This window comes from Schistocerca serialis, chromosome 6 (genome assembly GCF_023864345.2).
Source record: "Schistocerca serialis cubense isolate TAMUIC-IGC-003099 chromosome 6, iqSchSeri2.2, whole genome shotgun sequence".
NCBI lineage: Eukaryota > Metazoa > Arthropoda > Insecta > Orthoptera > Acrididae > Schistocerca > Schistocerca serialis.
Window position 1 is genome coordinate 332962170 of NC_064643.1, and position 16031 is coordinate 332978200.

At 40.0% G+C, this 16031-nt stretch overlaps 1 protein-coding gene across 3 annotated transcripts in view; it reads right to left on the reverse strand.

The window, feature by feature from the left end:
• Window positions 1-16031, reverse strand: part of LOC126485146 (voltage-dependent calcium channel subunit alpha-2/delta-3-like) — a 324602-nt gene that overhangs the window by 29472 nt on the left and 279099 nt on the right. For all 3 annotated transcript variants that reach the window (XM_050108811.1, XM_050108810.1, XM_050108809.1), the window contains 2 exons: window positions 14049-14294; window positions 7135-7240 (listed from right to left, as the gene is read on the reverse strand). In XM_050108811.1, the coding sequence (XP_049964768.1) occupies window positions 7135-7240; window positions 14049-14294 (352 nt within the window). The remainder of the gene's footprint in view (window positions 1-7134; window positions 7241-14048; window positions 14295-16031) is intronic.

Sequence of the window (16031 nt, forward strand, 5' to 3'; positions counted from 1 at the left end):
ATTCACTATGCTGTTTGTAGTAGCTTATCCGCACTCCTATTTTGTTATTAATTATTAAACCGACTCCTGCATTACCCCTATTTGATTTTGTATTTATAACCCTGTATCCACCTGACCAGAAGTCTTGTTCCTCCTGCTACCGAACTTCACTAATTCCCACTACATCTAACTTTAACCTATCCATTTCCCTTTTTAAATTTTCTAACCTACCTGCCCGATTAAGGGATCTGACATTCCACGCTCCGATCCATAGAACGCCACTTTTCTTTCTCCTGATAACGACATCCTCTTGAGTAGTCCCCGCCCGGAGATCCGAATGGGGGACTATTTTACCTCGGAATATTTTACCCAAGAGGACGCCATCATCATCTAATCATACAGTAAAGCTGCATGCCCTTGGGAAAAATTACAGCTGTAGTTTACCCTTGCTTTCAGCCGTTCGCAGTACCAGCACAGCAAGGCCATTTTGGCTGATGTTACGAGGCCAGATCAGTCAATCATCCAGACTGTTGCCCCTGCAACTACTGAAAAGGCTGCTTGCTGCCCCTCATCAGGAACCACACGTTTGTCTGGCCTCTCAACAGATACCCCTCCGTTGTGGTTGCACCTATGGTACGGCTATCTGTATCGCTGAGGCACGCAAGCCTCCCCACCAACGAGAAGGTCCATGGTTCTTGGGGGGGGGGGGGGGGGGGGGGGGGGGGGGGGGGGGGGGGGGGGGGAAATCGGGTGTCCTAAGAATCATCGTGTGCATTTTCTCTGGTGTTTGGCCAGATATTTGTAACTCCACTTTTGCAGGATGTAGGTGGGGTCATTCTCAACGAATATTGCTTCTCACACATTTCATGCAACACCCGGTGCAAACAGAAAATGCTAGTTTGTTACTCATAATAATAAAAATATTTTTTTATAGTGATATATTATGTTCCTATTTTCTTACAACAGTCCCAACTAGATTATATGCTTTATTTAACAAAATGTATTAATAGGGACAGCAAAAGAAAAGGCAGGTCCGTACTCCAACAACAACTAAGTAGCACAGCTGTATGATGAAAACAGACACACTGTGTTGTGCAATATGGCATATGAGACTGAGATAGTCCAAAGCACAGATGTTTACCAATTTTCATTATCAGTTGCATTGAAGACTAGCTGAAAGCAACAGTACTAATACAGCCCACTACAGTATAATTTTCTGTTTTCATAGAACACTTTCCTTGCTCCAACTCATGTGTTAGGCCATGCTGAACTGTTTGTCCGCTACTGCCATGCAACGCGGTAAAGCACTAGTCATAGTAGGTCTTTTGCTGTGTTTATTATTATATATCATTAATCTGCACATTTCACTATCTGTGCTGGCATAAGCTGTCACCAACACACTAGTTGGCAAAGCCAAATCGATGTGCTGGACTCTGAATTGCTGGAATCTTTTCCCTTGCAGTACAGAAAAATTGCACAGGCCATGGACGCGGGCCCTGATCAGAAGATTTTGTTGCATTACATTTGCACATCTTGGCCTTGGTCATTGAACAGTGTCCAGAATTCAGTTGTGTGCCGATATTTTGTACATTGGCATGTACATTCAGTTCAACAGGGTGTGATTCTAGTTCAAAATGACAGTGGACAATCACGTGTGCTTATCCCCAAAGTGTTGCAAAGGGTATGTTGTAATTGCTCCACCAAGGACATTGGGGAATTGTTTGCACTAAACAGTTAGCATACTGGTACCGTATTTGACAGGGCATGGATGCCCACATTGAACAGACGATGGCACAGTGTCACACATGTGTGGAAAACCAATCCACTCCACAACAGACATTTGCAGCTTGGCCTAAGACTCCGTCACTATGGCAATGAGTGCACACTGACTTTGCAGGACCATTCTGGAATACTCTTTGGCTCATAGTGGTACACTCTTTTAGCAAGTTCCCATTTGCAGTGCCTATGGCTTCTACTACATCACTTAGAACCATTCAAGAGTTGTCCTCCATATTTTGCATAGAAGGTTCTCCAGAGGTACTTGTGTTGGACGATGGACTACAGTTCACTTCATATGACTTTGAAGAGTTTTGTGACAGAAACAGCATTTGTCATCTAACAAGGCTCATTTCACTCCCTGTCCAACAGAGAGGCAGAACACTTCGTACACACTTTTAAACAACAGATGGCCAAGCTTCACACCACCCACACATGGAAACAGGCACTGCAACTCTTTCTCACCTCCTATCACTCCCACCAACGAGACGGACCATCACTGGTGGAACTTCTGCATGGCCACCGCTATTGGATGCTGCTACACTTGCTACACCCACCGCAGCATTCGGTGCTGCCAATGGCCCTCAAGTATCACTTTGTGCTGTGTGATCTTGTTCTTTTCAGGGTTTATGGCAACTGTGGTTTCTGGGAAAAAGTTTTCCGGAGGATGTTCCTATTGCTTCACAAGCCAGGTGGCAGGGTACGTCGACAGTACACCATCCTCCACAGTAACCTCACGGCTCCCGGCCCATCTCTACATCCAGCATCCTGCCTCCCCCCTCCCTACAAGACAACAACATAGCATTGCAGTGGAGGAGGGGCGGGGGTAGTAATGTGCTGGTATAAGCTGTCACCAGCACACTGGTCAGCAGAGATGAAGTGAAGATCAATTAGTAGGTGCTGGATCAAGTGCACCTATCACATAAGAGGGCAGAGACACACCTGCAAGCAACATGCCACCAATGCCCTCTCGACAGTATGTATTTAGGCCTCCACCATTGACCAGAAAGCCTCACTGACTCACTCATCCAGTTTGGCATCCGCCATTCACTTTCAGAGCTGGCCCAGTTCATGTCACAAGCTACAACAGTACATAGCAACCAGATTAGTGATTATAGCGGGACTAGCAGTGTGACTAAAGCTTGTAATAGCAATATTACTGACATTGCCTGCAGGAGGACTATAGCTGATGAGCTTGTACCAGAACACATGGACTCTATTCAAGATAAATAAAAGTTCATATAAATAAGAACTGTATTAATTCACGTGTGCAATTGTGTTGTAGAAAGAGGGTACCAGTCACCCATAACAACATCCTCTTCCTTACTTCCTTGTGGTACAAGAATCTACACTAGCTATAAGGAATAAATACATAAAATTTTGCCTTAAAGTATTTTGTTTCTAATGCAAATCTGATTGACTTTTTCCACTGCCATTGAGCGTCACTTGGAAGTGTGATGAGCGATATTCATCTGGGTTGATCCTATTAACACACTGCAGAAATAAAAGTTCAAATTTCTACTGAAACACCACAGAAAATGTGTCCAAAGATTCTCAGGAAAGACACTTGGTATATTAATTTGTATGACTGGAAGTCGTATGTCCTTTAATAAATTTAAAATATCATTTCAGAGTGACAGTGTTATAGAAATAGTCTCTGCAGAGAATATTTTCAGATGACACTACCTCGCAAAGTATTATACTGGGAACAGAACGTCTACTTACCACAGAGTATTATAATCGAAGACACAGCACTGGAAACTCTCACTTTTATGTTTTTGTTCCTGTAGCGACCAATCTGATGATGTATGGTGCAACTCTCCACACCAGTTGTCTTGTGAAAGCCTTTTTTATCTGCATAAATAGTCCCTACTACATCTGTCTGAAACTGTTTTGTGCATTCAAGTCATGGATTCCCTCTACAGTTTTTACTTCACACTTCACTTCTTTATCAAATTAAGTATTCCTTCTTGCTTCAGAATGTTTCCTATCAGCTTATCCCTTCTATTAGTCAAGTTGTGCAGTAAAGATCTTTTCTCCTCAGTTTCATTCATTATCTTTTCATTACCTATCTGATCTATCCATCGAATCCATTTTCTGCATTTGAGGGGATAAATCCATGCTGAGTTGGTGAGAGTGTACAGCAATAATGCACCATCACCTGAAGCAGTGGTTAGGTAGTGCGGACACTTCCAGTGGGGTCAACCCAGTCTTGATGAAGGACAAGGGTTCGTTGGTTTGTAGATTAAAGGGAGTAAACTGAATGGTTGTCAGCCCCTGGGACAAATGGGCATGGTGGGGGGAGGGCGGCGACAATCTCTCTGTGAATAAATAGGAATCAAAAGAGAAGTGGAGGCCCTGGTGTTCAAAGCCTGTTGCATCTCAGTTAAGGTGATAGGGATAAAGTGAAAATCAGCTGTAGGTCAGTTTTTTGGCGTCTTGCATGAATTTTGAACTTTCTGAGTTCCACTTGTGCATTTGTGTTGTAGAAAGAAGATACCGGTCACTCATACATAACAACATCCCTTTTGTGGTGTGCGTACTGTAAGACCTTCGGTACACACACCATCAGATTATTTGACTTGTTGCTCTAACGAAGTAGGTGAGTGTCAGCAATATGTCTCGTGGTGTTATCGTGGCATGTTTATCTTCTGCCGTTAGGTCAGACGATAGAAATGCCACTTGCATGCTTGGAGTAGCAGATTGACAGTGACCAACTTTAAACAGAACTTGATTAATTTTCAAAGACATTTATTAAAATAATAACAAGCATAAAAATAACTTAACTTGGTTCTGGATGCTATTTTCAATTGACAATCTGAAGTTCCTTTGGTCTTGGTACGTTAATCTTATTCTCACATATCTCTGATACTTGACAAAGTGTCTATGCATTTCTCTTCATGGCTATGTACAGGAATATGATAATCTTATTAGGCGCAGACTGAAACTTGACTGATGCAGACTAATGCAGACCGGTACAGACTAATGCAGACTGACTAATCGGAGGTCTGTACACTCGTTATAATACCTCGCGCGTTCAGCTATCACTGCGCAAGTGTGATCCGCAAGGAGAAAAGGTTCTACGTTAGCAGCAATCTCATTGGCTGCATTACATATTAATACACGGATGGGCAGAAGCAGAATTTGGTCCGTCTTTATGGCAGTGCCATCTCATAGTGCGGAGACGGACAAGCGCTGCGCCTGTGCTGTTGTGCTTAGCGGGGCGCACTCTATTGGGAAAGTTGTGTACGCGCTGACTACGCAGAACTATGTACACAACACCTTTCAAAAAGCCTGATGAACAAGGCAGCTGCATGTTCATTGCATCTGTGTCAGGCCAATCCAGATGTTTTGATTTGATGCCTAATCACATAGAGAAGTTCTCAGTGTATCACAAGGCCCCAAGACAAATGAGCAAAACAAGCAGTGGTAAGATCCAACCATCATCAGACATGGTGGTGATTGCTTTTTGTGACTGACATGGTGTGATGTTAAAAGATTATGCTCATAAGGGGCAAATTTTCAAAGGAGCATACTCCCAAAACCTCATGATGAGGTTACAAAAAGCTGTCACATCAAAGCACCAAGGGAAGCTCTCCGAGGAAGGTATTTTTGCTTCACAACTATGTCCCAGCTTTTTCAGCACATGACACAGTCACATATGCTGCTTCTTTGGGGTATCAAATTTTGTTCCTTCCTTCCTTGTCCCACATCAGTGCATGGTTGGCATGACTATTAGATTTGGCACAGTTAATTTAAGGGATGGTCAGAGGCCATTCCTATCACCACTACGTTAGCCCCGGGACAGAATGTGTGTGTTCCAACTGTCTGCGAGTAGCATTATTCATGTGAAAGTTTTCTAAATGTTTGTGAATTGCATAACTGAGGCAAGACTTTGGATGCCAGACAATTAGTCACCTCATGGGATGTGAAAAAGCACCTAAAAACCATATCCAGGTAGGCAGGCACATTGACCCTTGTCATTAACCCACTGGGCTGATTCGATCAGGGGCTGGCACATCTCCCTGTCTCGGAAGTGGCGCTTGAACATGTACGGCTAACCAGGTGGGTTAAAAAATTTTACCTTACCTCTCATTCTCACAATTTCTTGACATAGCTGCCACAAATTTCTTCTTATTTTCACAGATGAAGAAAGCATTTCCTAAATGACGTTGAGGTGATTTTTGAGGTGCACTTTTCGCGAACAGCAGAAAAGAAGGCATCCACAACCAAAGTCAGCACCACGTCGTGCAACAATAGAAAACATGTCACACCGAAGGGCGAATATCAACAGAAGGGTGATCAAAATTCATGGTCACTGCTAGATTTTTTCAGAGTGATAATTAGAGCTTTATGACATCTCACATTTTTGACATTCACGGATTTCTCTTCTTCAGAAAGGCTTATCTTGCAATTGCCAGAATGTAATTGGAATATCTTCTACTTTGTGGTTTTTCAGTATTTAACTGCCCATTAAAATAAAAAATATCTGCAACTTTCAGCATCCAATCTATTAATCTAATTCCTCGGCATCACTTGATTTACTTTGTCCACTATCCATTACTTTTGTTTCACTTTTATTTATATTATTTATTATATAAGTTCTTTTCGAAACATCATCCACTCAGTTATGTAATACACATCAAAGTAAACTGAAGACCTGGCCAGGATGCAAGCACCATCATGTTTAGACTGACAAACTGCAAGTGTATGTATTAACAGTGTGCAAAATGGTTCAAATGGCTCTGAGCACTATGGGACTTAACATCTGAGGTCATCAGTCAACAGTGTACAATCCAATATCATTACAAGTGGAGTGCAGTCACATGCTATAAGTGTAAGTTTATTCATTAATGAATGAATGACTGAACTGTTCTTCCAAGTCCTTTGTAATTTCTGATGTGGTTATAATGTCATTGTCAAATGTTGAAGGTTTTATTCCTTCCCCCTGAATTTCATGTTTTGACTTAGTTTCATTTATTGCTTTCCCAGCATACATACTGAATAACATGGGGATAGGCTGCAATGCTGTCTCACTTCTTTTTGAATTAATGCCTCCCTTTCATGCCCACTGACATGAAATTAATCATGCTGTAACCAAATTCAAACTCTTAAGGTAGTATGACATTATTAATTGCTAGCTCGGTTTGTTAAGTAACAATAATAATGACTTTGTCATTATTTCTTACACCAGACTTATTACACTTCAGTACACAGGAAAGAAGTACAGCAAAGCTAAACATTAAAATCTGTGCCATTTCATTTACGTTCAAAAATTCTTAAAGACAACACAACACAATTTATTGATTGCAGCCAACAAGGAAAAGTCTTAACAGCAATTAGCTTTTTAATTATTGTCTGAAATTCTGAACAGCTTACCAAGAGGTGTGGCTGTTGCCGAGTTTAGAGACCAGAGCTGCTGTACATTTATTCGGAGCAAAGCCAACAGTAGCTCACTGATAAGCCACTGCGCATATGCAACAGGCTGCAAAACAGAATGAAGTGCTCAGAATAACACATTTTTATAGCCAGAAAGGATTTGTTTTCTAGTCAATGATTAAATATACAGAAATTAATGGTTTTGTCATATTTAAAGGTACAGAAACATTCATATTTTTTCTTTGTCCATCAATTGCAAGGAAAATTATGTACAAGGGGCATTTCAAAAAGGAAAGACAAATTTATTTCTCTGACATAAAATTTGAACACACATTTCCATTACTTTAATAACAGTGCCAATAAAAAAATTAAAAGGATGAAGGGCAAAAGGGCAGGAAAAATGGAAAGAAAAGAAAATGGAAAAAATTGAGTATTTGCAGCGGCTCATGAATAAATCATCAAACATGATTTTATGGTAGCAAAAAGTACTAATTTGATGTGATGTGTTCACAGATCTCTGTGCAGAATTCTCTTCACACTTCTGTCAGACGAATGTAGTGTAGCAGAGTGTTTGTGTGCAAAAGATTCATATTTCAATACAGAACTTGTTTAACTTTCATATCCAAGGGAGAATCATTTTCTTATCAGGAACACTCTCCATTAACCAAGCAAAAAGTGTATGAGAAATGCACACAGTGTTGTTATTGGTGACCTGCCACTTTTTTATAAATTTTTCAGCAACAAATGCTCAATGGTCCAGTGGTCGCCTGACAAGATATGGTGTACAATGAAAATGGTTCAGTCGCACTCTGTAGAAGACTATACATATGACCTGGATGCCTGCTTCAGCAAACAGGCAATTTGGATTATCAGACTCAGAAATGCATGACTAAAAGCTTATGCCACTGCATGTATTGTTATATAACAGCCAATGTTATGATGTATTGTAGAACTCTATACACAAAATAAATTACAAATTTTTAACTACTCTCTTCAATCTTTAGACAGCCTTTTAGTTTTGCATACATATTTCTCAATTTTGAATATTTTTCAGTGAATTTTCCTTCCTTTGAAACTTCAATCTAGTAATTGAGTAAACTAATAATGTCTATCAATAATACATGTGTGTGGGGCAGTGCACTGTTCACATCACTTAAATATTACAATTTTCCTCAAAAGATTATAGTTTTATTAAAAAAACTACATTTACCGCAAAAATAAAGATCTATAGGATTCTTCCATAATACACACACTAATAATTCACTGATACTCCCATAAGCAAATAAACTGTTATTATTTTCAGTTTTCAAAAACACAATTTGACAACAGTAAGAAAAACAGAAACTGCCAAAAACCTAAGAGAAAACACAACAGGCAAAGCTAGGACAGTAGACCAAAGAACAACATATACACTTTTAATCATTGCCACAAGTTGATGCAATCCACACAGCTCACCTCCTATGCCCCCACCCCCTACCCCCCACCACTGCCATAGAGCAGAGCTCCCAAAATACGTGGATATTTGCACTGTATCTGTCATCCTGGTTTAGTATAAACTGCTGATATCTCTGGTGAACTTGTTTACTGAGACTAGGGTGACACAGGTTGAGTGGCTAGACCAAATACTAGTTTTGTTTAAAGTCAATGACATGGCTTTTCAGGTTTCTTATCACATAGGGCATCTGGTGCCAGCAAATATGGCATTTTAACCTGTTCTAGGGATACTGTTACTGGTTTGACATTGCACATTATTAACCACATGTTCATCACCCTGAGTACTAAAAAAGATCCAGAATAAGACAGCACCTATCCTCAGCTTCACATGCAAGCACATATAAAAATCCTTGTGAGCAAAATCTTTCTGGCCTCCATGGTTGGATGCTGACAAAGGGCATAGCTTAGAGATTTGGTTGTCAACATGTTGCAGTAAAAGTGGTAGCTCTGGTTCAACTGACAGCTGTCGTGTGGAAAGAGACTCCTACGGTGTGCTTAAAGTCTCCCCATACACCATTTCAGCTGACAGTGCTCCAATGTCTGGTTTGAAAGTTGTGCAGAGTTCCAGTAGGATCAGTGCAATGCAGCAGTCAGCTGTCCCCCCCCCCCCCCCTTCCCCCCACAGACAAGTGTGGCTTTGAGCAGCCTATGCCAGTGCTCCACCATCCCATTAGTTGTGGAATAATAGCTGGTTACATGGTGATGCTGAAACTCATAGAACCTGGACAGTTTGAGGGGAACAATGCCAATTCAAATTGATTCCCTCCATCAGTAGCAGCATGAGCTGGTCAGGCAAAACAGGAAATCCACATCATTCAAAAGGTCCTTGCTGTTGTTTCTGACAAGATGTCACTGACTGGTATCACCTCAGCTTAATGAGTATGTCTATCAATAGCCAAAATATAGTGTGTCCCCGGAGGAATGGTCAATATTCAGAATGATCATTCCAAGCAAAAAAGTATAGGAAAAATGTGCTCTAAATGCATGCCTTACAATCAATGAGCATTTCTTCATCTTTGATAATGCAAAACAAATCTTTTCTACTGCAGGCTCTTTGCTTTCCATGCTTTGGGAGAACACAGTATGGACCAAAACAAGAAAAAAATTGTCTAGTGAACATTGGCTCTAATTTGCGTATGTTAGGAGCTATGAACCCTTGTTCAGTACAAGATGGGTGTTTCACAGTGGCAAAGGCCCCAGCACCTTCATGGAGTTCCTACGTGTGTGTGAATGTATGTGCATTTTCTATTTTGGAAGATGGAATTTTTGTACAAAAACTTGAGTGCTTAGCAGTCTTCTTCATTGTGCCTGTCTGTGAGTCAATGGCTCCTCTATGTGGTGAGTGACAATTTATCCTTTACATAATGTTGTTATTCCATCCTGGACTTTTCATTTTTTTATTATTGGGCACAAAAGTATCTCATAAGAGACAGTTGGATTTAGAAATAAATTATAAATAACTGCTGCGTTACATTCATCTATTCTAGTTGAGAATGTTACTGTGAGGACCGAGGCAAAGCTTGGACATAATTAACTCTAGGTGCCTTCCATCAGAACTATCTGAGATGTAACATTCAATCAATTCTCGTTCCTTCTACTAAGCCAACTTATGTGGCTGGAGGTGCAAGAGAATTTTATCAAATGATAATTTTTCCTGTAAGTGGTATAACTGGTGCTACATCAGAGACTGAGATTCACTGTTTCATACAGAGCACTCAGCTTTTTGGAGTAATGCTTTGGTCATACCAGTAGATGGCACTATTAGTGTATTTGTGAAACTGAGCCCACACCCTGACATTACTTTGATAAAAATCTTCTGCCTCCACATTTATACTAAATAGCTGCTGTTTATCTTCTATTTGTAATTCAACATTTCATTGATTACATTTGTATTTCTCAAAGAAAACAGTTACAACTATGGTATAATGGAAGGAGTTCACATCATACAAATGAGGCACCGAGTCATCAATAGGCACATGTTGCTACCTTTTAGATGAATACTATTTCTGAGCTACACATGCACCTGCATGGCTACACAGTCTCAACTGAGTATATTGTGCTGAGACTGCAGCTCGAGTTGGGTGAAGGGTTGTCAGGTGGGGTGTAGGTGGGAGGGTGGAGGAAGGTGGCTGATGGCTGGGACGACAAGTAGCAGATGCACAGGATATGCATGTGGCACCAGCGAACTCATTCTAACCCCAGATAGTTGGGTACAGCACACAATGATGTGGGCAGAAATGAGGAGAGAACCATGGGAGATGGAGAATGTGGAGAGGCTGGAGGTGGGTGTGATGTGGGGGTTAATGGGTATCAAGGTCAAACAACCTGGCCTGCAGTGAAGTGTCGGTGCAATGCAGTCAGCTAGATGTGTGTATTTATGAGTATTCTGTTACCTCTGAAGGAGGATTTATTCAGAAATAGCAACATGCTCAGTCCTTTTTACATGCCTATCGCTGATTCAACACCTCAGTTACATTGTGAGAAAATAATTACATTCATCCGTAATAACAGAGGCCAGTTTTCAATACACCATTGCTTGTTCCCTAGCTTTATAACAGACATTTCTACTTGCAGTATAGCTAACAGTAAATTTCAATCTTTGATTCTAGATGACCATATAATCTTTTGCGTTGGTAGGTATTACAAAGTTCTTAATTTATGTTGCATAGTGGCTTATGAACACCTTCACACTTGTACATGTAATTTCACTGTGAACCATGGAGGAGGAGGAAAATGTACATAACAATTCTCTTTTGTGTCCTGTAATTGTGCACATCACAGTTCACCAGAAAATGATCATTGCCAGAAATAAAAACCATTGAGTAACTGACGTATTGGGAAGATAGTGCAAGAATTTTTATATTTAACCACTTCTTACCCACTGTTGGACTATGTCTGACATTATGATTTTCCACTACAGATCCAATGTTCCATAAGTGTAAAATAAATAAGAGTTGTGGAGAATGCAGTGAGTAGAAAAATTGGACTGGCAATGGCTGAAGAGTCCTCTGCTTTGGGTTATCTATTTTCTATGACATTTCTTCTGCTCTCTTCAGTTGAGCATAGAGCTCATTCACTTTAACTACATTGCTTCAGAATATAGGTCAATAAGACAACAGGAAATGAAGCTATCACTCTTGTCTTTTTGTCAGCACAATGACAGATACTGGGTAGTTATTATTAAACTGATGGTGTTCCAAGGGCTGCAGTGCAAGCAGTATGTATCACAGGATGCCAAAACAGCATTTGTATGTTCATTAATCAGTGCACTCACAGAGTATGCTGGAAAAAAACACTAATTCCACTTTGTGTCACGAGGTGACAATATGGTGCTGTAAGCAGTCAGAATATGATGTAGTTACAGGAAACACATGGTAACAGTGGATCTGGCATGTTTATTAGTATATAGTCATATGTTACAACATGTGTTCAATATGCTCTCATGACTCAACAAAATGCTGCATCTCTAACATGGCACAGTTGACAGCTGCTCAGAACACATCCGGTGTAATCAGAGCGATATGTCATCATGTGCTAGCCTTCAGATCAGAAAGAGTCCAAAGGCCACACGTCTTGAAATTTCCTAGAGATGATGCAGTAATTACCATAGGTTTCTCTAAGCAAATCTTTCACCAGGCAAGTGACATGGCAACATGCGGTGTTACGCCATCTACCATGAAAGTAGTAGTGTGGAGACAGCTGGATTCTTGCAAAGCTGGAATCATGTATTCCACAAGAAGGTCCTTGTAATGTGCAGATGTCGCTGTACCCCTTGCTTGATGAAAAACAGACTGAGAATGAAGGAGTTTGTGAAACCACATCACACAGTCACATAAGATGACTAAGGAGACTACCTGCACTATGCTTGTCTGTCCTCTTTTAGAATACTGCTGCGAGGCGTGGGATCCTTACCAGATAGGACTGACGGAGTACATCGAAAAAGTTCAAAGAAAGGCAGCATGTTTTGTATTATCACGAAATATGGGAGAGAGTGTCACAGAAATAATACAGGATTTGGGCTGGAAATCATTAAAGGAAAGGCATTTTTTGTTGCAACGGAATCTTCTCACGAAATTCCAGTCACCAACTTTCTCCTCCGAATGCGAAAATATTTTGTTGACACCGACCTACATAGGGAGGAATGATAACCACGATAAAATAAGGGAAATCAGAGCTTGTACAGAAAGATATAGGCATTCATTCTTTCCGCACACTATACGAGATTAGAATAATAGAGAATTGTGAAGGTGGTTCGATGAACCCTCTGCCAGGCACTTGAATGTGATTTGCACAGTATACATGTAAATGTAGATGAGTGGAGTGGATGTTCCTACACAACATGCAGTGGAGTAGAACCCCATATGTGACAGTTCTGCACATTCACTGTTCTGTGAAAAGTAAAAAGTGCCTCATTCTGTACAAAGAGTATTCCCTGCCACGTCATCCATATATGTGTGTGTCAAAAAAATGAAGGACAAAGTCACAGCATTATATCCTATCTTGGGGCTTTATTTGGTGCACATTCTAAATCTTTTAGTGATACCAGTGTAAAATGCATCAAAAATCCTTTCAAATGGTCACAAGGTAGACATAATTCTCACGATACAGCTTGAGCACTGGCTGCAGAATTTGGGACACGCTCGGCTATAGTTACAGCAACTTCATCAACAACTGACATGGGAATGGACCACCTCCCTCTCCTAGATGCACCACCTAACTCATCTGTTTCTTCAGGTTTCTTGATCACATTCTTTAGCCCATTTATTGGCAGCCAGGCTTTATGCAGCCGTTTCTGCAGGCGATAATGCCACAATGCAGCACTTTTATTGCTGCCATTCTCATAAAACAACTTTATCAGCAGTGCATGGTCTTTCTTCTCAATAGCCATTGCTTTTCATACAGAAAACTTCAACCTTCTTAACCCTTTACACCAACAGTCCCTTCACAAAAGAAAACAACGTGTGTAGCCATGCAACAAAACAGGAAACACTTCACATTTTGACTGCCTACAGCACCATATTTTCACGTGCTGGCAGAAAGTGGAACTATTAATTTTTCCAACATACTCCATGTCTGCACTGATTAATTAACATACTCACGATGTTCCCTGCATTCTGCGATGTATACAGTCAACAATGCAGCACTCTGAACACAGTCAGTTTAATTATAACCACTCAGTTCTTCTAAGAGTAAAACATACTGAACTGAGCTTCTTTATAAGATTATCTATATATTGACCCTATTTTAAATTGCAGTGCAATTGGATCCCAAGGAATTTATGCCCGTCTGCTGTTAAGTGATTCTCCTATGTCATCAGTATATATCCATCCTTCTACATAGTTAGGTCTACAATTCAAAATCCATTGATTTAGGATCCTAAATAGTCTATTCTTGAAATTAGTACTAAGATTCACACTCACTGTCCAGAGTCCACCAGCAGCACTACTGTCTGGGACCATGGTGAAGCACAATGATTGATAATCATAGATTGGAATTTCTCTGAAAATGCCTTGCTCCACCATTTCTTTCATCACAGCACCCTCCACTTCCCCAAAAAATTGTCCAGTATGTTCCAGCGTCTCTGAGATCACTATATAACCATTGCTATCAAGTAAGTAGCAGTCCAGTCCTTCATGTGCGCAAGTTTTATTTTTGTGGTGAGTACCCTGAAAGCATTACAATAAATCTCTTTACATTAACACAAATATTCATCAAAATATTAATTTTTTGATAATTAATTACAAAAATACTAAAATGTAGAAACAAAACTGATGGATAACATGAACAGAAATGTAAACTGGCAAAACTTTCCTATGAGGTTGTGGGTGGGAAATGGGGATGGGAAAGGGGAGACAGAGGGAGGGGGAGGGGGAGGGGCAGGGGGGGAGGGGGAGAGAGAGAGAGAGAGAGAGAGAGAGATATGAGATTTAGTTTGTAGCTAGGAACTTAAAAACCATGGATAGCTTCATTTTTACCATAGATTCTGAAAAAAAAGGTACTGACAGAGAATCACCTTCTCCCATATTGCTGTTATAGTTGGAGTCACGAATGAAGGCGGTCGAGTTTAGGCTCGTTCTGCCCATCTAATTCACACAATCTCTGACAGCCAATGAGCGTTTAGAAGTATTCTGAGCTGTCTGCTGTGAATGCCTTAGCTAATGCAAGTTGTTTAGTGAATTTCTATTCCATTTGTTATGAGTTGTCATCGCTGATGGAGGTGGTAATTGATAAATTCTGCATAAGAAAATGAGAGATATAATTTGCAGAATACACACTTTCTTCAAGTGGAAAACATGGGCATATGCCACAATTGTCACTTGGAACCGCCAACAATGCAATTTCCGTTTGTGCCTTGACATGCGTGAACTACTATTGTTCATGAATCATACTACAATAAGTTCATTATCCTTTCACCCAGGGAGTACATAAGAAATACCCCTAACAGTAATAGGCACAGCAATACAGTTTCAGAGCTGCTGTATCACTGGCCTTATGAAATATTCTGTGTATTAGAACTTTCCTGACAACACTAATTGTTGGGAGTCACTACAATGAATTGATCTTATTTTGTTAAGACTCAAAGGGAGAATAGTGGGAAATCATGTTGGACAGTTTGGCCTTCATACACACCACGTTAAAGCATGTTATAACAATGAATTGATCTTATTTTGTTAAGACTCAAAGGGAGAATAGTGGGAAATCATGTTGGACAGTTTGGCCTTCATGCACACCACATTAAAACATGTTATAATTAGAAATTGTTTCAATTAAATTTTTGAACTAGTGTGGAAGTGTCATTGTGCCAAGTACTCAAAGAAGTAATTTCATTTCATTAAGTTTTGTAATAATTCAGTTTCTTTCTTTTTGAACATAAAAATGTACAGTAATACTACAATCCCACGTGCATGAAGCTACTGTACTAATACCAAGAAATTTACCTGTATTATATGACCATATGTTGGATTTATGCAAGAAGAACGTAAGTGTTATGTAAAACTGTGATACGTGAAAAATATGTGAACATGAATTTTTAGTCAGATAAATGGTCTGTGGGGATAATATTGGCATAATGTAAATGATAAATGCCCATAAGACTACTCTGATAAGATCAGAAATTTTTATGCCACCATTTATTCTGATGTAACACCCCATACACTTGTTCAATCAACATAATTTTTTGAGTGAACTTTTTTTAAATCTCTTAACTATGTAAATTATTGAAGGGGTTGTTTTTACTCAAGTACAACAGATAACTTTTCTTTTACTTTCAGCTTAATATTTGCATAAAATCCATAACAGTTATATCTAATGGCAATTGTCAAGCTCATAACCACGTGAAAGAGTAGAAGTATTGGTGAGTAGTACCCAGGGAAGTGTGTTAGGTCCGTTACAGCTCAGGTCAT